Source organism: Cornus florida, unplaced genomic scaffold (genome assembly GCF_030987335.1).
Source record: "Cornus florida cultivar Cherokee Brave unplaced genomic scaffold, ASM3098733v1 CherokeeBrave_3.0.0_Hap2_Chr01, whole genome shotgun sequence".
Classification (NCBI taxonomy): domain Eukaryota; kingdom Viridiplantae; phylum Streptophyta; class Magnoliopsida; order Cornales; family Cornaceae; genus Cornus; species Cornus florida.
This window is the reverse complement of record NW_026775571.1, coordinates 39,332,471-39,354,882: the sequence shown is the minus strand read 5'-3', so window position 1 is coordinate 39,354,882 and position 22,412 is coordinate 39,332,471. Positions and strand designations below refer to the sequence as shown.

Genomic DNA, 22,412 nt, shown 5'->3' with positions numbered 1-22,412 from the left:
AAGATCGAATGGTTTAAAACTGGTGAAAGCATGGTTTTGAAAGTGCAACTTAAAAGGCATTGTAGAAACAAATTTAAGGGTGACCACAGGCACGCCAGTGAACCCCACCATGCCATTCTTATTTTTAGGACATTCTACTGTATCACTACTGCAATAAGGGTTAAATGCCTTTCGTTCCATTAAATTCTTACCGTTTTGTGAAAGCATTTTGACAATTTTGAGAGCACATATAGTTACTTTTCTAAATTTTGTCTTACTTTGCAATCGAAATAAACAGTTTACCAAAATATGCTCTATTTGAAGCATTTGTTTCTGGTGCATCTGCTCATCATATGCACTTGCAGGGTCCTGGTTTGGTCAGATATAGAACCCCCCGAAAGCTTGAATCATGGACTACCAACCAAGGAAGCATACTTATTTTACACAGGCACCTGGAAATAATGTACAGAAACAATAGACAGACCAATAACAAGTTGTGTATGTATATAAGAGACGATACATGGGACATTGGTTCTGGATTTGCCCACCCAATCCCCTTCCTTGGTTCCAAGTCACCGGGCACCGCACCTGTTAGGAATTTTCATCTCACTACAACAGAAAAAATGAGGCGAAGGGCAGTAATGGAAATGTCTGGTCCTGGCACATCTGAATGAGCAAAAACTTAACACCAGAGCAGCAGCGACGACCAGCACTCAGCGATCAAGCTCGGCAGCCTGGTGGACACATCCACATGCTGGAGACTTGAACTGCATACCCTAACTAGTACAGTGTACATTGGTATGTACAGGTCAAGAACAAGAGCCCCTTCATCAGTGCTGTTAACACCTAAGAGTTGTCGAAGAGACCTCTGCGTATAGTCACTGTAAATTCAACAACCTTCTTAGGGTGTAGGAGGACTGCACATATCCCGAAACAAACAGCAGCAGCAGCAATTACAAAGATGAAAGGACGAGAGTTCAAATTTGTATTAGAGAAAATGCGACTGCAGGTTTTCCTTGGTTGTTCCTTAAAAAGGTTCACGTTCATAACCACCTCTCCATTCAAAAGTGAAGCCTTCTCACTTGTGTCTGCAGACATTAAACCCATCTCCATCTCCTGCAATTACAAACCACTACTTATTTAGTAGAAGACATAAGTAAAGTTGATGTACAGAAAGGTATTCAAACCCCCAAAACCACCCCTTCCTCCCTTCTTTCCCCACCACCAAAGCGGACAGTTAGCAGCATGCTGCGGTTGTGGGCTGAAGGACTTGGCACTGATAAGTTTCTTTCTTCCTCTATTTATTTATTTATTTTTCTTTTTGGAAAAAAAATAAAAATCAAAAGAAAAAGAGAGATCATTACAAGCTTCAATCAGATCAACTGATAAGCACCTTTTGATTCTGGAGAAAATTGAAATGCCTGTTTTATAAGCATTGACTGCAGCACAATATATTAAGTGTGACCTGAATCTTTATCAACCATAAAAGATTTACAGAAGAGCTGCCATGAAGGGGAGAGACTTCTGATGTAACTGAACATAATAATCCATATAGAATATACCAGTATACATTACATGCTTGTACATTTTAAGATTAACAACTAAAAAGGACCCCCATATGGCAGGGGGTTTAACAGTAAAAGCAGCAAGCCTAATGGAAAACTAACCCACAAAAAGGAAAATAAAAAATATTTAATAGAAAATAAAAAATTCCTGAGTGCTCTAGTATAACCAGCAGAAAAACAGCAATAAGTTGTTTGTGTGAGTGTGTGTGTGTGTATTAAGAACTTTATAGGCCGAATGTGCAGATATATAACACAACTCCGGTGCCTCCTCCTAGGTTTCAATAGATAATTTCGAAGCCCGAATTCACTATCCGCTAAGGCAGTGTCGTGTTACCAACCTACCAATATATCATTCAAACTTTTCTTTTTCTTTTTTTCCTTAGAGGGGGGAAAAAAGAAAGAAATGAAGTCTAATGCAATAGCAAGTAGATGTATGATAACCACCAGACCAATGGCCTAGCGGTGCCAAACCCCTACTTCTCAAAGAGAGGTCAGGGGTTCGAGCCTTAGTGGAGGCATGTGTGTGTGAGTACCAACTAGGAAAACAAAAAGGTAGATGTATGATAGCAAGTTCCTCCATAGATAGTAGGAAATTTCCGATCTTAAAGTGAATTTAGTAATCATTTAAAGCTTCTTTTTATCAAAACCATATTAGGATATTTGATCACACACCAATTGATTTCCTCACCTGATTGGTAATTGGAACAATGGAGAGCATCCCTTTTTCAGAGCTTTGCTTGAAACAATCTTCTTTCAACAAAAATCTTCCTGAATACACTACTGAATCCCCTTCTTTTTGGAACTTCTGACCAATGATATCTCTAGCACGATCAATGTTCCTCTGCAATGGACTCATATCAGTATCAGCAGTGCCATTTGCTGAAGTGTTTAACTTCATATTATCCAACCAAATCGTCATATATTGTAGCACTCTCTCCAAGATGGTAGTGGAGTTGTTATGTATTAGAAAGTTCAACAAACAATCGAATCTTTCAATTTGTGAAGACGAAATGTGCTGTATATTTTCTGATGTAGGCTCCTTGAGTAGCCATGCTATATCTAAAAGAAATTCAGAGAATGCTCTTTGTCTCAATAAAAAAACTTCACATGAATTAGACAAAGAACCGATAGCAGCAAACTGTGATCCTTTTGAACAGAAAGAGGCGTCAAATTTCTGCTGCAATGTCTTTATCTCAGAACAAATCTCTTTGTAGCCTATTAGAATAGGAATGAAGTTGGATAAGCCAGACTGATTCTCGACCTACAAAAGATAATAGGAACAAAAGGTTTAGTGTTGACAGTTGTTAAAAATTTCTTCCATGCTTTGAAATGCAATTACAACCAACACCTTCAATTGAATGTTTCTAGCTGAAGCTCCAAGGTCAATGCATTCTTTCCTTGAATATGTCTTTCTTCAGTCTTAGAGTCTAGCGATCCATGAATATTAATTAAACTATTGTCAACAACCAAGAACTGAGGGCACAAGATAATTTACTATTAGACATCAGGTCCAGGGTCCAGAAGAACCTCCTTCAGTGGATGAACAATGTTTGCTAAAAAATATAGCAGAATATATATATATATATGTATATAACACATATCATGAACATAGAAAATTGCTAGTGGCCAGAAAGAATATTATTTTTTAGATTTAGACAATTTCAGTCTAGTATACCGTCTCAGTCATACATACACATAAATGATAACAATACACGAAATAAACCAACTTGATGCCTGACGGATCGTATCAGAAACACAATGCAGAGATAATAGAATTGGAAAAACTTTAACCACGATTGCACCCAAACAGATAATAATAATATAATATACTCAAACATGAAGTTAAATACAGAAGTTATGTCCCATAATTGATATCATCTATCCAATTAGCTGTAGTAGTAAAACTAAATTACTACAAAATGTTGAAACTACTCCATGTCCCATGTACATTAAAGGCAGTTAAAAGAAGGTAGCAAGCGCCATATCAGTTTCTAGCCATTACCAATTATAGCGACCAGGAAGCATGCCAACACAGGCAACAAGACTAATCCTATGAGATGAAACAGAAAATATGAACAAGAACATTTAGTACTCAAAATTCCTACCTCTATAAATGCAGGGCCAAACAGATCTGGTTCAGTAGTGGGGATATATATCTTGTATAACTGATGGTCAAGACTACAACCATTATTTCCTCCAGTCTTACTATAAGAAAGTGGAATGCAATAATCACAAGTCAAATACTTCCCAGCAAAAGACACAAGAAACCTGCCATCAGAATAGAAGTACATTAAACAGTTAAAGAAGAGTATTAGTAATATCAAAGAGTAAAAGAAGAATCACATCATATGCAAAGGCTGCAATGAGCTGAGAAGTTCTTTTGGTTAGAACATGGTATCCATTCATATTTGTTACTTTAGAAGATGAATTGAGCTCGAGCTAATTTTAAAGCTCATTTTGTGAACACAAGCATTTAAAAGTAGAGTGTTTTGAGAACAACATTACAGTTTCCTCTCTTGCTTAACTACTCTCTCTCTCCCCCTCTCTCTCTACATATGTATATATCTCTCTCTCTCTATATATATATATGTATATGTATCTCTCTCTCTCTCTATATATATATATATCACACACACACATACATATGTCTTTGCTTTCTAAAGTTAGAAACTGACTAAGATTTTGAGCCATTTTTTGTAGATTTTTTTTTTTTTTTTTTTTTTTTTTTTACATGCCAGGGATCAGAGAGTTCATTATGTTATTTTTGTTGGATTTTCTTTTAACTCTACTAAATCTAGGACTCTCTGAGCAATCTAAACATATGAAATCTGATCATCAATTAGATTTTGCTCACTCTTGTGATCTGTATTCCATGTTTCAGTTTTTGCAATGACTTCACTTACTGGTCTGATGCTAATTGAAACCCACAAAGCTTGGTTTATTTTGATGAAAAAACAGTTGTCAACATTTTCCTAAAATGTATTTCATCAGAAAGTACTGAAAAGATTTCCAAAATATTTTTCATCAGAAAGTTCTGAAAAGATTTTCCATTAAACAAATTGAGTACAAGAGTTTCTAACATTTTCCACGAACATGAACAGGGAAGGAAATTAATAACTGAAATAGATGATTGTGAAGGCTTTTGAAATCTTTTTATTCACACATTAGGTTTAAATCTCCTCCGTCATTTTCTTCCTCTCTTTTTTCCTTTTCTATTTTGATAAATTTATTTTTTATTTTTAAAATTTTTTTTTCATCTTATTATGTTATATTGTTGCAACTGAATCTCACTGGTGTGTAATCTACAGTGGTTTTATTAGTTTAGTTCTAGACATCTATTAATGTTCTATTATCACCTTTTTTTTATAAAAGCAGAAAGAAATTTCACCTAATTTATGTTCCTGCTACCTGCATGTTAATTAAATTACTGATTTTGAGACTGTTGCATCTCATTTTTATTACTAACTTCCTCAATGCAAATACCTGCTTTCAACTATGAGGCACTACAAATGTGGAGGAAACTAACATTGTGTAGATCTGTGATTACCTGCGGTTTTCATTAATTTCATTCGTAATTCATCTCCTTTTTATTTTAGTGGTAAATTGGTTTCTCATAGGATATTGTTCATTTATGTCAATTTTTTTTTTTTTTTTTTTTTTTTTAAAATTATGAAATTGAATTTTCTATGCTCTAAAGAAAGCAGGATTCCAGATAAAGACTACTGAATATGTTTCTTTTCTTTTTTTTTTTTTTAATTTTATAAGTAAAGACTACTGAATATGATTGTGATTCCTCGACAGTGATGTAGCTAATAATATTGTCATGACTAATTTCATTGATTTGGCATCTCTTTTGGAGTTTTATTTTTTTGAAAAGCCTAATTTGGAGTTTTTATTAAGCATGACGTTTCATTGTTTTCTTATTATAATATAGAATTTGAGGGGTAGAGAGTTCTTCAGGTCCACAAATGGCTACCAATAATGGAAATGCAAGAGAAACAAATTATATTGGAAAACCCATTTAAAACAAAGAAAACAAAGATACATATATTGTTTAGAAGAATTTTGAAGAAATACATCTTCTCAAAGGCACAAATAAGGCGAAATGCAACTTTTGTAAGACATGACTTGCCTTGGGCCAAAGTCACACAACTCAACGTTCTTAAGCATTTGAGAATTTTAATACACGCTTGGAAAGTGAGACATTCAAATTCAAGTATGTCCATTCGAAGCTAGGAAAGACTTTGCATATATCATACTAGCACATGACAATCCGTTTACAATGATGGACCATGAGTTTTTTAAATTTCTTTACAAAGACTGCCTCTTTACATCAAGGCGCCAGGCTCTTGGAGCCTAAGCACAAATGCAACACCAGACACAAGCCTAAGCAAATTAAATCATGAGTAATTCAAATGCACATTAAATATATCAGTAGTTGAAATTTTAAAATACGAAACACAAATTTTGCATAATTCTTGCATTGACAAAACTCCCTTATCTACAAAAGAAAAGGAATATTGTATTTGACTATATTATTCTCATTCAATTAAGATAAAGATATTTTTTAATTATTATTAACGTAAACAGATTGCAAGGTAATCCAATATTCTTTCTATTTGACTACGAGCTGAGCTCAAGCTTGATTTAAGCTAGTGCTGACAGCATAAAACATAAGCTCGAGCTTAGCTATTGTAATTAATGCATGCATTTGGCCAAGCAGAATTGACAACGAGCACGATAAACTGGATTTCTCATGATTGCGAGTCTTTTTTTTTTTCTTTTTTCTTTTTTTGATAAGTTCAGATTGTATAAAGAAGCATTCAAAAGGAGAAAGCATCCCTCAGAAAATACACAAGGCCTAATAGGGCCTCTAAACTCTCAGAGTCTCCAAAAAATCAACCATCTCCTTCATGGATTTACAATATCTCTCTAGACACTAACAAAAAAGAGTGCTAATAATATAGAACTTCAACTCCCCCATAGGAGTCTCCATTCCTTTGAAGGACCTCTGTTTCTTTCAAGCCATAAACACCACCAGATGCAAAGAGGCGTAACCCTCCAAAAATCATGGACTTGGGCCCCCACTATACAACCTCACCAAGCCTCAATCAAATTTATGGGGGATCTGGGCATAACCCACTGAACCCCAAGCAAACTCAACAGTAAGACTCAGCAATCCCAAGCCACAAGGCAATGCAAAAGAAGGTGATCAACCGTTTCTCCATCTCTTTTACACATGTAACACCAATTGACCACTACCTGTCTTCTCCTTCTTATTGAAAGACCGAACAGTCGAACACCAAAACAACCCTGGAGAGAAGGAACCCACACCCATGAGTCAGAAACATCCCCTGTAAACTCTTGTCTGCACACCATTTCCAAAAGACCAATGGCATCCTCAATCTCCCAATCCTGAAAGTGCCTCAAGAAACATATGTCCCAAACAGTAATAGCATCCAGTACAAAAGCGTGCCTGTCCATAGCAATCCTAACGAGCCTGGGAAAAGTGATGGCAAGAGAGCAATCGCCATGCCAAATAACCTCCCAAAAGCGGATCCTCCTCCCATCCCCCACACGAAATCTAATGTGTTTTGAAAATTCATCCCACTTTTTCCGAATGGACTTCCAAACCCCAAGCACCGTAAGTGATTCTCACCTCCCTTGAACACCAACCACCTCTCTCCTCCCCAAATCTGCTCGCAACCACCCTTCTCCAAGGTCTAGGACTCTCCACCCCAAATCTCCACAGCCACTTGCCCAAAAGGGCCTTGTTAAAAGGTACCAGTCTTCTAATACCCAGACCTCACAAACGAATTGGACTACGAACCAGATCTCATCCCACCCTCATGACTGCGAGTCTTGTTTAAGCAAGTCTGAAAAATGACTAAGCAGAGCTCAAACAATGCAGAGGTTGCTTGTTTGCAACCCTATATATCTGTAAAATGACCCAAGTTCTCTGAGTATTTAGGAATAATATAACCAATAAAAAATTTAGTGTGGTAACAACAATGAAGGGAGGGAAGGGACATCACACAGTTCTAGTCCCGCTACAGCAGGGCCCTAAGTAGGGGTGCACACAGTTTGGTTTGGTTCAATTTAGAGGGTGAACTAGAACCAAACCGATCCCAACGGTTCCAACAAAAATGGAACTAAAATGAACCAATGAAACCACCTAATCTGAGCCAATGCAAACCATATGAGAAGGGTTTTGATCGGTTCAGTTTCACACCATAAAAGCATAGTTTAATAATAATTACATTAACTTGAATCAAACCTTACTCAAACTGAACTTTTATAACAGATATAATCATCTTCTAATTCCTAGTCAAGAGTGCATTTCTAATTTCTAAATTCTACCAATAACATATTCTACTAATAACATAGCAATGACCATGCCAGCAAGAACTAGAATATTATTTCATTAATATGTTTATGTAAATGGGAATGGGGGTCAATATTATATATATATATATCCGTGACTGAATGTGTGACAGAACAGATTAATAAAAAGAAATAGACATATGCATTAGTCTTCGGTTCAGATTGGTTCGGTCCTTGAAACCTCTAAACCATGAACCACACCAAGCCTAATGATTCTACTATTTTGGAAATGTAACTGAAGCCATATGGTTTGAATTGGTTTGGACTGGATTAACAGTAACAGTTTGCACGGTTTCATTTACACCCCTAGTCCTCGGAAGGGAGGATTCAAGACAAACATAATCTTTGATATATCACGAAGCAGCTACTCTCAGGCTTGAACTTGCACCAACAGCACTAATGTTCAAGCATTAAACGGTTTAACCAGGCAACGGCCCTCCAATGAAAGATATAACCAAATGAAATTAAAAATCAGCTAAACTTCGATATCTTTGAAATATGACAGATATTGCTCCCGGCCTAATGATACTCCACTGGCAGTTTGGCAAAAATATCAACAAGTATCCTAGAAGTATGTTGCAATTTGATTGCACCTTAGAATCACCTTCTATAAGTAACTAAGGTGAGGCAATTGAGGTTAAGAATACATCTCAACACAATAGAGGCTCATCATAAGTATTTTTCTTTTTCTTTTTTTGATAAGTAATAATTCATTAAAAAAGCGTTCAAAAGGGAAACACGTCCCTCAAAAACAACACAAGGCCAAATAGGGCCTTTAAATCCTCAACAAATCCAAAAACTCTACAAGCTAATCATAAGTATTTAGAAAATGATACAACTCATTTTGTCATTCTACTCTATCCACAACTAATAACTCATGAAGTACGACGTCCTTTCTCACCGCCTACACCTGGAAACCATTTAGCATTCCCTTGTCCTTGTAGAACCTTCAACCTAAAGCACATTACATCCATTTAGTGCCATTTAGTGCAATTGTTGGTCGTCACTACAAAGGACCAAGCTTCCAACTGTCCCTTAATCTGTAGCGATGCTACACCAAAATTGGAACAAATGTATTTGTCCATCATTTCAGCTATGCCCTTATTTTGCCTAAATAATGACTCAACTCGAGAGAGGCATATTCCATCAATTTGGGAGAAAATTCCTCTTTTTTTCATTTCTTCTGTTTGCAATTAGACTCTCCCTAAGGTTATACTTCAGTTCAATCATACTTACCAAAGGAAAAATACTTGCAGTAAATCATAGGATTTTCATATCTTCCATTACTTATATATCTACGACTTGCTTCTGGAACCATCCCATTGTCCTTGAGCACCTTTAAGATCACCGTATCATTCCTTACCTGTGACATGACTGACATTTGCTGCAATCGAATGACCCAGTTGTAACCTTATCGCGTTCACAGTTGTTATGCCAAACTTTTCATGAATACATCACCACCATCTTTCCCTGTTTTCTCACCCAGAAGCTTTCCATTGTCATTTCAGTCACATGGATGCACTTTCACTGTGAAATAGCTATTATCAATGGCATAAACATTTTTAATATTCACTTGATCATTTTTTTTTTTTTTTTGACAAGTAAAATGTATATATAGCGCTGAAAAGGGGAGCGTATCCCAAGGGAACTACACAAGGCCAAAAAGGGCCTCTAAACTTAATAGTCCCTTGATCAATTCAATCCTGTAAAACAGACTAGTTTGGCCTCCTCCAACGCCTACATCAAACCATAACTTAAATACACACACGCATACATATATGCCACAACCCATTAAAGAAGAGAAAATAAAGTTGCCATATGGTTCCAGAAGCAACAAATTATAAGATCAAAAGGAATCTCCTCATTTTTAGACTATAATATTTAATTTCATTAATTACTAAATATTTTGTTAAGGGCCACCGGACACCTTGTGGGTAAAAGCAGATGGCAAGGAAAACAACAAATTGTTTGAGATGTGTGGCAGGTGAGAGAGGAATAAACTACCTGAACATCCTTATCGGTATTAGGGTGCCTCGGTTTGCTGGTTAGAAAATTTTTCACTAATAGCACACCTGTGCCCCAAGTGTGACCTCCCTTAACCTCCTCCTTTGGTGGTGGCAGGTGGTATAACTCAAGCTAACATCTGGTGTCCGTTGCCAGGCTGAGCATCGTAATAGAATATGCTCTAAAATTTGAATGGATCTTCGACTCCACCACCTCCCTCAAGCTATTAAAGGTCAACACGGATAATTCAGCTTCAGTTATCCAGGTTACTTAAGAATCAGTGTGCTAGGTAGGTCCATTCAGAACTTCTGTTTCTTCTCTACGCTAACCAAATTTAATATGCTTAGGTGAATGCACCCAAAAAGAGCATTAATAACGAAGTTACTTATCAAAAAAAAAATAATGAAGTCATGAAAAATCTGTTTATTAATGTCTTTATTTCAAGGGGATAAAAATATCACATAAAAGTTACTGAGGAAAAAATTAACAAGGAAAGTTATTACATAGATGGGAATATCTGTTGAAGGAAGTTGTACAAACCGGAATTTGGGTTGAAGTAGATTGCTTCCACATGCAACAAACTCCATGGGCTTGCCAGCCTCGAAACAAGTAGGATGAACATAGTGAAGCTTCGGTGGATTTCCTGCAACCTCAACCTTCATCACGGAAGTTTCTTCTGCATTCATTAAAATGCTAAGATCACATTAGAAAGTATGAACAGTTTAGTAATAAAACGAAGTAGCAACGCCGAGATTCCAAATGAATAAATTTGAACTTGACGAGGATCTTTCCAATTCTCCAAGAAAGCGGGGCAAGGGGATTGATTGAGAAAGATCTCTTTTTCTCACCATAAGTTTGTGGTCGGATCCCGAGAGGGAGGGGGAACCTAAGAGGGAAAGTGTTCAGTTGAACATAATGTAATTATATTGTCCTGCTTGAACAAATGTAATTATATTGTCCTGCTCTCTCTTTGCGATGGAGTGGAGGAACCGATAATCTACCTGGAAAAAAGACCCAATCACTTTGAAAGAGTTAAACAAGGATCCGCATGAGGCAAAAATATCATCGATGGCTCTCTAGAGTGAGTATGGTGGCTAATTAGTCATTTTTTCTATTACCTCAATAATGCCCAACTGCTTTACATAAAGAGGTCAAGTACAACTAACCTCCGCATTTGAATCAATTTCTCTTTGACGACTATGAACAAACTCTTGAATGGATTTGAATCATTTTCTCTTGGACAAGTATGGACAAAGTCTAATCATACCTTCTGGAAACTAAAAGACCACAACTATATGAGAAATAGCTATTAAAGACCCCTTGTCCACAAATGATGAGAACTTTCTCCAAAAAATATTGTTCTTCTTACAGCTTTTCACAGATCACTAGTTTGCGCCTGCTAGCAACATTCTCCTCCCAAGGCTCCTCTCACGACAGAGCTAAATGTTGACACAAATTTGAATGACTGCAACTATAGCACCATGCGGCAGGTTTAATGCCAAACCATCAGCCTAGTTACACTCAAAAGACTTCAAGGAGGTTTTGGTTTGGTTTACCACAAGAAAAGTGCTCCTACTTCAACCACTATCTATTTAATCCTTCCAACATGATGTGCAATAACTAATAACCGACTACAACATCTCTTGCAATCAGCTTTGACACCCTCCATTAATTTTGCAAGTCTCACATTGTGGACATCCAAAATGCGACGTGCTTTTTTTTGTGTTAGACAGATCTCATTCTCATGAGAGGGCAGACAAACCCTTGAGGAGGAGGATCTTTGATCAATCAGGTTCTCTAGTTACTTTGCGGAGAATGAGAAGGGAGGTATAATTCCCACGGATTGGAATTCATCCGTTTGGAGAAAGAACAGTTAATCCTACATATATGAGATTAGACATTCTCTTGGAATGTCCATCCCATCCTACTTTGGCGCTGCAAATATGTCAACAGATTGACATGACATTCCACAACCCATATAACCAGAAGAATCTAACCCTAACGCAACGTTTGGTAAGAGAGAGGAAGGGAGGAAAGAGGGAAAACAGCAAGTATAAAGTATGCTTCCATTGTTTGGCAGAGATGCAAGGGAGAGGGAATGGAAGGGAAGATGGATGACTCATCCCTCTAAATTGATAAATTCACTTCCATCCAAAATCTTAGGGTTGCATCTCATACATCAATTATAAAGGATACAAGGAAAATTTGATATAGTAGGCGTAATAGGTAAAAGAAGCCTGACAATGATACTTTACATTATTTCAGGTCAGACAACTACAGGATGAAGGAATTGTAAAGGATTGTAACATGTAAGAACACCAGAGGGTTGATTGAGGCTTGGAGAGGCGTCTCTGTTGGGGCTCTCATTCAGGATGCTTGGAGGGCTAGGCCTCTTTGCATTTGGTGGTGTATTTGGTTCGAGAGAAATAGGAGATATTTTGATGGAAAAAAGAAGCCTGTTTCTATGCTTAAGTTCTCAATTATTTCTACTATTTTTTGTTGGGTTTCAGGGAGAGATTATAGATCTACGGAGGAGATTATTGTTTTTCTGGCCTCTTTGAAGGTCTAAGGTGCCCTTTGGCCCTTTTGTTTCTTTGGGCTCCGCTCCCCTTTTGAGTGTTTTTAATAAAATCTTACTTATCAAAAAAAAAAAAAAAAAAGAACACCAGATGCCAATCAAGTTGAAGCAGAATTTTTCTGATCACTTTTAATCAATGACTATTACTTTCCTTATTATTATTATTTTTTTAAATTTTCTATAGGCAAGTATTAGCAAGCAACGGAGACAATGTTCAAACTCCCTTATGAATTCAACCCCAAGAAAGTTATTTTATTAACGAACTACTAACTAACTAGCTGACATCTTCATTTTGAAGCCAATATGGTCAAAGAATAATATTAACGAGTGACAAAACAAGAAAATATAAGAATAAAATGAGAATGCATTTATAAAAAGCTAGAGGTCAAACCAAAGTAAACAAAAGAGGGAAAATCATTAATAATAATACAGTCTTGCAATATTGTGAAAGACTCCGATTAGGATTGCTAAAAGCCCCCCTTCCCTCCCTCTACCACCAAGAGATAGACAGATGAGCTCTGATGAAGCAGAAGAAAAGTCCTTGCTGGAGCTCAAAAATCTAATCTCCTATATGAACTATGAAGGGAGGAGTGGAAAAGGAAGTGATAAGAGTAATGGGGGCAGGAGGAGAGGGGAGAGAGATAGTGTGTCTATGAAGCTCAAGGTAGTGTCTTGGTATGTTCGGGCATCAATGACCAAAACAAAAGGAAGGTGGTGAAGGCTTTGATTAGAAAATGGGGGGCACGTGGTGTGTTTGCAAGAATCTAAATTACCTAATGCTACAGCTAGAGTTATGAAATGTTTACGGCGTAGTAGATTTGTGGATTGGGTGGTGATTAATGTGGAGGGACAGCGGGGGGTATTGTGGTTCTTTGGGATAAAAGGTGGGTGTCAAAGGTGGATGTGTGGAAAGGAAGATTCTCCCTTTCTTCTATTTGCGCTGGAGGAAGATGGTACGCAGTGGATGTTTTCTGGAGTGTATGACCGGGAGGGGATGTGGAGAGGAGAGAGTTGTGGGTGGAGTTGGGGTTGGCTAGAAGGAGATGGGCCCTTGGTGTGTAGGGGAGGATTTCAATGTTGTCCGAATGCCTAGTGAAAGATCCACGGGGGGTAACTGGACCTTAGCAATGACAGAATTTTCAGAATTCATTGACTCTCAGCTTCTTCTCGACCTCCCAATGGAGGGAGGCCAGTTCACTTGGTCTAGTGGGCAGGAGTCCCCCCACGTTGTCAAGGTTGGACAGATTTTTTATTTCTAGTGATTTGGAGGAGATGTTCCCTGATGTGTCTCAGGTGGCATTGGCTCGTGCGGTCTCAGATCATATTCCTATTCTTCTTGATTGTGTAGGGGTGAGGAGAAGGAGAACCCCATTTCGGTTCGAAAATATGAGGCTTAGAGTCGAGGATTTCAAAGACAGTATCCGGGATTGGTGGACTGGGTACAAAGCCCGAGCTTCCAACTTGCATCCAAAATTAGGCGTTTGAAGGAAGACATCAAGATTTGGAACAGAGATGTGTTTGGTAATCTTGAATGGCGGAAGAAAAGGCCGCTTCTTGAGATTTCAGAATTGGATAAGGAGGGAGAGCATGGACTTAGTGAAAGGGAGGTTAATAGGAGAGGAGTGTAAGACCCAGTTTGAAGAAATTGTGGAGACGGAGGAAGTTTCTTGGAGATAGAAGTCTAGGGCTCTTTGGCTTGAAGAAGGGGATCAAAATACAAAAACAAATTCACCGATTCGCTAATGCTTACAGAAGAAGAAAACACATTGGGAGAATGCGTTTGATGGCAATATGGTTACTAGGGAAGAGGACATCCGGAATGGGTTTGTGTCGTTTTATGAGCAGATCTTCACAGAGACCACTAGTTGGAGACCAGTGCTGGATGGGCTCGGTTTTGCAGAAATTTCAGAAGGTTATAGAGATTGGCTTGAGAGGCCGTTCGGGGAGGAGAAGGTGATGGAGGCCTTGAGGAGTTGTGATGGTGACAAAGCGCCAAAACTGGATCGGTTCACCCTTGCTTTCTTTCAACAGAATTGGAAGGTGGTGAAGAATGAAGTGATGGCAGCCATTGGGGTTTTCTTTGCTGATAAAGTATTTGAGAAGAGCCTTAATGCATCCTTTATTACCCTTATTCCTAAAAAGGTTGGAGCTTTGGAGGCCAAGGACTTCAGGCCTATTAGCTTAGTGTATGCAATTTACAAGATTTTTGCGAAAGTATTAGCAATCCGGTTAAGGAGAGTCTTGGATGGGGTGATCTCAGAGTCGCAGAATGCATTTGTTGGTAGAAGACAGATTCTGCATTCTGTGTTAATTGCCAGCGAGTGTATTGAGGCTAGGGTCAGAAGCAACGTTCCAGAGGGTGTTTGCAAGTTGGATATCGAGAAAGCCTATCACCATGTATGCTGGGACTTTTGATTGATATGTTGCAGAGGATGGGGTTTGGACACAGGTGGCGGACATGGATTTATCAGTGCATTTCAACTGCTTGCTTTTCTGTTTTAGTGAACGGCTCCCGAGCAGGATTTTTTGCTAGCTCTCGTGGATTGCGGCAGGGGGACCCTCTTCCCCCCTTTTTGTTCATCATTGCCATGGAGGCTTTCAGTAAATTGATGGGGAGGGCGGAAGTAGCTTGGTTTTATCCAAGGATTGTCAATGGGTAGGACTGGCAATAAGTTGACAATCTTAGGATTGGCAAAATATACCCAAACCCAAATACCCGCCCAATAATTAGTGATTATTGGGTGAGTAGTTTAGTTGACCGGGTTATTAATGGGTCAATCATTAATGAGTAATATATTTAGTGGGTTAAGAGTGGGTATCCACTCCCAACGCACCACATGATCCTTTCTAAAAAAGGGAACTTGAAGTTAGAGAGACAAAAGAGAAAAGTTATAGAGATATGGGAGAAAAGAGGTGTTAGAAAGAGAAAGGGACTGGTAGAGAGAAATTTGAAAGAGAAAGGTCAAAAGGGCCTGTCATTTAGATGATGTGTAAAATTTTCTAAAAAAAATTTATACAGAACTTTTTTTATTGATCCAGACCACAAATTACGTGTGGGTACGGACCACCTAATAATTTCTCTCCTCTCTTTTTCTCTCTCAACTCTCGTATTCCCTCTCCTCCCTCGCGTATTCTCTCCTCGAAATTCTCTCTCCGCCATATTTTCCTCCCTCTAGTATTCTCTCTCGTCTCTTGTTTCTCTCCTCTATATTCTCTCTTCCGTATTCTCCCTCTCGTATTCTCTCTCCTTTCTTTTTACTCTCTCTTCTGTTGTTTCTCTCTCCTTCCTTTTTCCTATCCTCTCCATTTCTCTCTCTCTTTTTTTTTTCCTTTTTTTTTTTTTTTTTTTTGTTGTGTAACCCTCTTCTGGTACTCTCTCTCTCTCCTCATTAAGAAAATAAACAAAACCCTTGTCACCAATCAGTTTTTTTTTTAAATATATACATTATTAATATTAGTGTAAGAGTTCTAACATGTGACTTTTCATAAATATATATATACATTTATAGGAACTATTCTAAAAATAACACTATATATATATATATATATATACAGTGACGATTTGTGTCTAAAAACATTCGGGTCATTGGTTTGGGTGTGGGTTGACTCGCCCATGAAACACCCAACCCATTTATGACCCGCCATAAATGGGTGATTCAAGAGTTAGCAATTTGGTGTTGGTTCTTTCCCGATTTCTTATTTGGGACTCCCCCTGGGGGCTTCGTCGAGGAGGATTTCAATTTGGGACCCGATTGTCGAGAGATTCGAGAGGAGGCTTGTGGCTTGGAAGAAACGGGGAGGCTCACTCTTATGAAAAGCACCCCTTCGAACCTCCCTACCTATTTTATGTCCCTTTTCCAAATGCCTATGACAGTGGTTAGAAGACTTGATGCGATTCAGAGTAATTTTTTGTGGGGAGGCATGAGAGATGAGTTCAAATACCATTTAGTTAACTGGGAGAGGGTTTGTCCCCTTATTTCAAAGGGACGTTTGGGAATTCGAAGGCTGGTATGTTTAATAAGGCGTTGTTGGGGAAATGGCTGTGGAGATTTAGGGGCGAGAGGACAAGATTATGGAGATGAGTTATCTCCTGCCAATTCGGTGAGGGAGATGGAGGGTGGCTATCTAGGGAGACGAGAGCTCCAGCAAGCATAGGATCTTGGAAACTCATACGGAAGGGTTGGGATGAGTTTTCCAAACGCATTCGGTTCAAAGTCAAGGGCGGGAGGAACGCTAGATTTTCGGAAGACCAATGGTGTGGGGACTTTGTGTTGGCTCATAGATTTCATTGCCTTTTCGGATTTCTGTGAACAAACATGTTGCAATTACTGACTATTATCGACTTGATAATGGAAGGGTGACTTGGGATGTGCAGTTTCGCAGAGAGTTCCATGATTGGGAGCTTTTGGAGGTTCCAGATTTGCCTTTTTTTTTTTTTTTTGATAAGTATCCAGATTTCCTTGCTTTGATTTACAACCAGGTGGTGAAGGGTGTGGGTTTGGATGAGATAGTGTGGGAGGGATCTGTGAGAGAGGTATTTGAGGTTAGATCCTTTTACCAAAGTCTTATGGAGATCCTTGGCCCCTCTTTCCCTTGGAGAGCTATTTGGAGAACGAAAGCCCCTTTGAAGGTGGCTTTTTTTACATGGTTTGCTGCCCTTGGAAGCATACTCACTCTTGACAACCTGTTGTGGTGAACTGGTGCTGCATGTGTAAGAAGTCGGGGGAATCTGTGAACCACCTTCTACTTCACTGCCCATGGTGAGGGATATTTGGGCTATGTTGTTGGTTGCTTTTGGTGTGGCCTGAGTGTTTCCTGAGTCCACAGTTGATTTGTTAGAGGCTTGGAAAGGGTGTATAGTGGAGAGCCAAATCAGAGATACTTGGAGGGCCACTCCCCTTTGTCTTTGGTGGGGTTTGTGGCGCCAGGCGTGAGAGAAATAGGAGATCCTTTGATGGGGAGGAACCTCCTACTTGGTCTCTCAAATACAATATATTGTCTTCTTTATTCTTTTGGGTCAATGGGCGAAATTGTAAATCTATGTATAGTCTGTTGGATTTTGTGGATAGCTTAAAGTTGTTGTGTCGCTGTAGGCGGCTTGTATTTCTCTTGGACGCGCTCCCCTTTTGAGTGCTTTTAATGAATTATTAGTTATCAAATAAATAAAAAAGAGAGATAGAGTGATCTCAAATAATTATGTTATTCCAAAAACTCCAAAAAAATTGAAGATAGTACCGGTCTTACATATGTGTTGGCTTTAACCATTGTAGTCATAGGGTGTGTTTCCTAGCGGAGTGATACAAATGTTTATGTGAAGAATAAGGAAGACCTGGCCTTTCAAGAATGGAAAAAAGTTTCTTAGCTGGGTCGTGGGGGTGGAAGGGAATATTATACTTTGATAAATTTTGCATTCGACATCCGTCCCTTTACCAGGAAGTCAATTTTTTTTTTTATACAACTAAGAGATTTGAGTACAGAGTTTGGGGTATTACTCCAAAAACCAAAAAGGCTTCTCTTTCTTTGATTGACTTTTGTATCCTCATTTTTCTCATATATAACTGCTAGTCGAACCACCTCCTTATATGAACATTTTCTACATTGCCATACAGAAATGTAAAGCCATTCTCGCAGCTACAACTGATATAATTTTTCTACTTTCTCAAATTGATGCCTTTTCATACGTCCCTTCTGGTATCATAACTGGGCTTGCTAGATTCATGATCATCAAAATTAAGAACTTAAAACTAAATAACTAAAGGCTGTAAGTTGAGAATTCCCACATCATAATACATAAAGAAAATAACAAATGAAAACAAAAACCAACCCACATCCAAAGACACTGCAATACACAAATTGAGCAGCGCTAGAGCAATGATATACAGTTAGAATTTAATGCATGAACTCACCTTTCCTTACACGGAAAATCATGTCATTTAGATAAACAAGTAAGGTGCCTCTTCCAGATAGCATCTTTCCAGGTGCAATGACAAAGTCATGTATATATATGGCCGGGTCTTCAAATAACTGCTCAATGCAATTTATGACCAAAGTTAAATTTTGTAGACCCTGCTGAGGAATGTAGTCAGAAATCCGAAAAGCAAAACCCCTGATCTAGACTGGTTACATCGGATACAATTACCGATCAAATATAAAACTAAATTCAAAAGTAACAGCTTTAGAGATATGATGGCTTTAAATATAAACAAATAAGACTGAATTACGTAATATGCATGCAAATAGGCATTTAATGAGTGCCTAACAAGATAGCTCCCAAATACGATTTTCTAATCAAAGATTATCTTTTTCTTAACAGATAGTCGAAACAACCACTAAAAAACATGAATAATTTACTTACCAGAATAAAGAGAGAGACACAGAGAGAGACTAACTGTCTTTGCAATGAATATTACAAGCCTCAACAAAACCCTATTGGATATTGAATAGAGCATAACTATGACCATTACCTTGAGCCACATAGACTTTGGCATTGCAACGAACACAGTCAAGATTGTACAGCCAGGACGAATATACCCCTCCAACTCAACGGGCATGCTGGCCAACCACTGAAATATCTGCAAATACATTTACCATAATGTTAATCAACTTCCAATATTTCTGATGGATAAAAAGAAAACCGTTATTCTCTCTTAAATACTAAACTGTAATAATAATCCTTTAAATACTTGATTCCGAAGTCTTCTTGGGAACTCTGCAGGATTCCAATCATAAAGCTTGAATGAGATCCGACCAGTTGGGCACTACAATAAGATACCAAATAAATATAACTCAATTTAAGTAAGCTCCTCGAATAAACAAAAAAACAGAAGCGCAGGACAACAAAGATTGCAATCATCAAAGGACTACCGTAGATGAGTAGGCACTCTTATTGTCACAATAGGGTGAAAAAAGAGTTTTAGAATTATCTTTTTCTCCATCCATTAGGGTTTCATCAGAAGACACAAAGGATAAAACACTATCACTTTGGATGTTTTGGGAATCATGAGCAGAGCAAAGTGTTGAATTGCGTCGATCTTCGTGCTCTAATAATGCTTCCTTTTCATCGGTTTGGCTGCTCAAGCATGTGCTATCTGTGCAACAAGCAACACACCGTTTAGACCCGTTTAACATTTCTAACCACATCAGAAAGCACAGATAGATAGGGATAACAAGGTGAGCCAATGTAGTATGAATAGAGAGATTATGTTAGTTATCACTCCCATACTTATGGGAAGAGTTCATATAATGCATTACTTGAGCGGATCTAAATCATCTACCACAATTCAACATATTGCAGTGGAGTCGTCAGGGTTGTTGAAAATAGGGGTGGTGTTGATGATACCTTTCCTGGCTTCATCATCACAAGCAACATCTTCACTCAAAAGGGCCCCTTGAGATTCCCTTTCAACTGCATCTCTGGACTCAGCTGGTTTTCTTCGGCGTCTATTGTTGTGGCGCTCTAACTTTCTCCGACAACTACGTTTACCTTCATCAAAGTCTGACAAGATGTGAAATCTGCCAAAGAACAAAAACATTGGCAGAAAATCAAGTCAAACACACAAGAAAAAATTAGTGCATTTATTTATCCCAAAAATAAATGGTCCAGTAAGTATCTTTTCACTCAAAAAGTAAGCAGATTTCCTCATTTTCCATAACTGCAACAAAATATTACTTAAAACATTAAGTCTACATACTTTGATCTCGACAGAGCTTTGGCAGTCATTTTCAGAAGTTACAAAAAAGAAAGAAATATCATTCAAATCTCAAACCCTTCCAGATGTAATAAAAGACTGGAATGGAAAATGCATCAGCAAGAGTCGGCACATGGAACATCATGGCTCTTATACACAAATAAATAAAGTTCCAGAAATAATTCATTCAACTCCGCAGATCCCACAAAATTCTTAATACGTTGAAGACGTAATTGATTTGGCACCCATGCATCCGCAGATCCCATGAAGATGGCTTGACACCTCAATTGGAAAACAAGGGATCACATTATTTCTATCGGGTGTCTTACTCATTTTTGCTGCATTTTCTTAAATGTGAGAAACTATAATAAGAATCCTAGTTTATTACAATGCCAGGTGATAATCTTTATTTTTCTCTTTTGATAAGTTTTCAAGTAACAATCTTTTTAAAAGGTTCCACCGCTTTATTACAGTTCTGTAAAGCCTATGTGATATTGTCTTCCTTCAAAATGATTCCAAAACAATATCATTCCACATTCTTTGATCCTAGCAATTTAAGATGCCCAGTATTCACATTGCACTAAGCAGTGGCTGCAATCAATAAGTGGAAAACTTAAAATATCAACAAAAGTAGTGCTGCTTTCCTACAGTTCCAAATTGTAAATTTGAAACATCTAAGTTATTTCTCCTGCCAGGAGTGTAATATTATCACCACTATGTTGCACATAATCGCCACCATAGCTGGCTGGAAATTCCCTCTTATTGGTATCATAGGCACATCACATGAACTATTGTTGTTTTCACATCCCTCACACCTCCCTTTGTTTATTTGTCTTTTGCAGCCCTTATTTCTCTTTCCTCATTGCAACACCAAAAGATGGGAAAGAAGGTACAAAAAAAAAATTGTGCAGATAATGATTTCCTTTTTTTTTAGCATAGAGCCCCTCTGTAAGATGGAACCTTTGCAGCCAAATATTCTCTTTAATTTATATGTGTCAAAATTTATCTCAGCAAAATCATATCCTAAGTTCTAAATTACACTATATACAAATATCATAGCCGTATATGCCTACCCAAAACACTATAAGCTGAATTAAAACCCCTAACACAGCGAATTTTGCTTACTTGCCACACTGCTGACAGTATCTTTTACTCTGCCCATCAAGAACAACAGCAGTAGCATTCGCACACCGTAGACAAACCCTATGCCGCCGATGATACCCCTTGAGCTCGCTGATGTCGGCTTCACACCCAGGAACTTGACACCTCGCCGTCCCAGTCGCCGCCCTCACAGTCCGGGCCCGTTTCTTCCCCTGCCCACCCTCTTCCTCCTCGAGCTTCGCATCGAGCTCCGGACACGCGCAGGGGATCCGACCCGCCAAGAAATTTGAGCACGTCATCCTAGGGTCTCGTTTCCTAACCCGGCCGGGAATTTCCGCCGACAACGCCGGAATCTCATCTACCGGATGGGGTTCCGAGGGCGGTGGTTGGTCGGAGTCCCAGGAAAGGGCCAATTGATCGTCGAGATTGAAATCGAGGAAATCGCTCCAATCCCAGAGCGATGCTGTGGGTTCGTCGATGACTGTGTTTGAGAAGGTGTCCATTTCTGAGGGCTCGGATTGAACGGAGTGTGATGGTGGTGGTGGTGATTGCATTGTTAAAACCCTAATCCTAAAATGGTGGAGGTGGTGGAGTTGGTGGTGGTGGTTAGAGAGAGGAGAGAGAGGGGTTTGCGGAGAAGGGACGAAAGAGGGGAATGGACCCAGCTGTTGGAGTCAGCCAGGGGGTGGTGACGGTAGGTGGTGACACGAAGTGAAGTCGTGAGATTCGATTGAAAAAAACTAAACTATTATTATATGTAACGTTTCACATAATTCCACTATATTGTTAAACGTGGATCGATGTTGATGTGAGAGAACTCAATAAAACAGCTTTCTTTTTTTACCCTTTTCTCTTTTCTTTCTTTACATTTGGACTTGCACTTACATACCATATAATAATAAAAAAAAAGGTCCTCAAGATAAATTTTTTATAATTGAGTTTTCAAAAAATATTTTTCAAAAGATTGAAACAAACTAAATTTTGTAAAATTTTTTAATTCTCAGTTAACTAAAAATAAAAAATTATTTTTTGAATGAAAAATCAAGTAAACTTATCATTCTCATTTTTAAATAATTAAACAGTTTGAGCTCAAAATGTATGTATTTCATTAGA

General features: G+C 38.3%; 1 protein-coding gene across 1 annotated transcript; it reads right to left on the bottom strand.

Annotated features, from left to right (window-relative positions):
- Positions 1-394: 394 nt before the first annotated feature.
- Positions 395-22,030, bottom strand: LOC132295034 (squamosa promoter-binding-like protein 7). The gene is made up of 10 exons (XM_059793111.1): positions 21,324-22,030; positions 19,850-20,022; positions 19,375-19,598; positions 19,194-19,268; positions 18,975-19,082; positions 18,417-18,534; positions 10,473-10,608; positions 3,650-3,812; positions 2,233-2,805; positions 395-1,095 (listed from the first exon to the last, which is right to left on the bottom strand). Exons 1-10 carry the CDS (start codon positions 21,851-21,853, stop codon positions 826-828), a joined length of 2,370 nt encoding a protein of 789 aa, XP_059649094.1. The 5' UTR covers positions 21,854-22,030; the 3' UTR covers positions 395-825.
- Between the last annotated feature and the right edge of the window lie 382 nt (positions 22,031-22,412).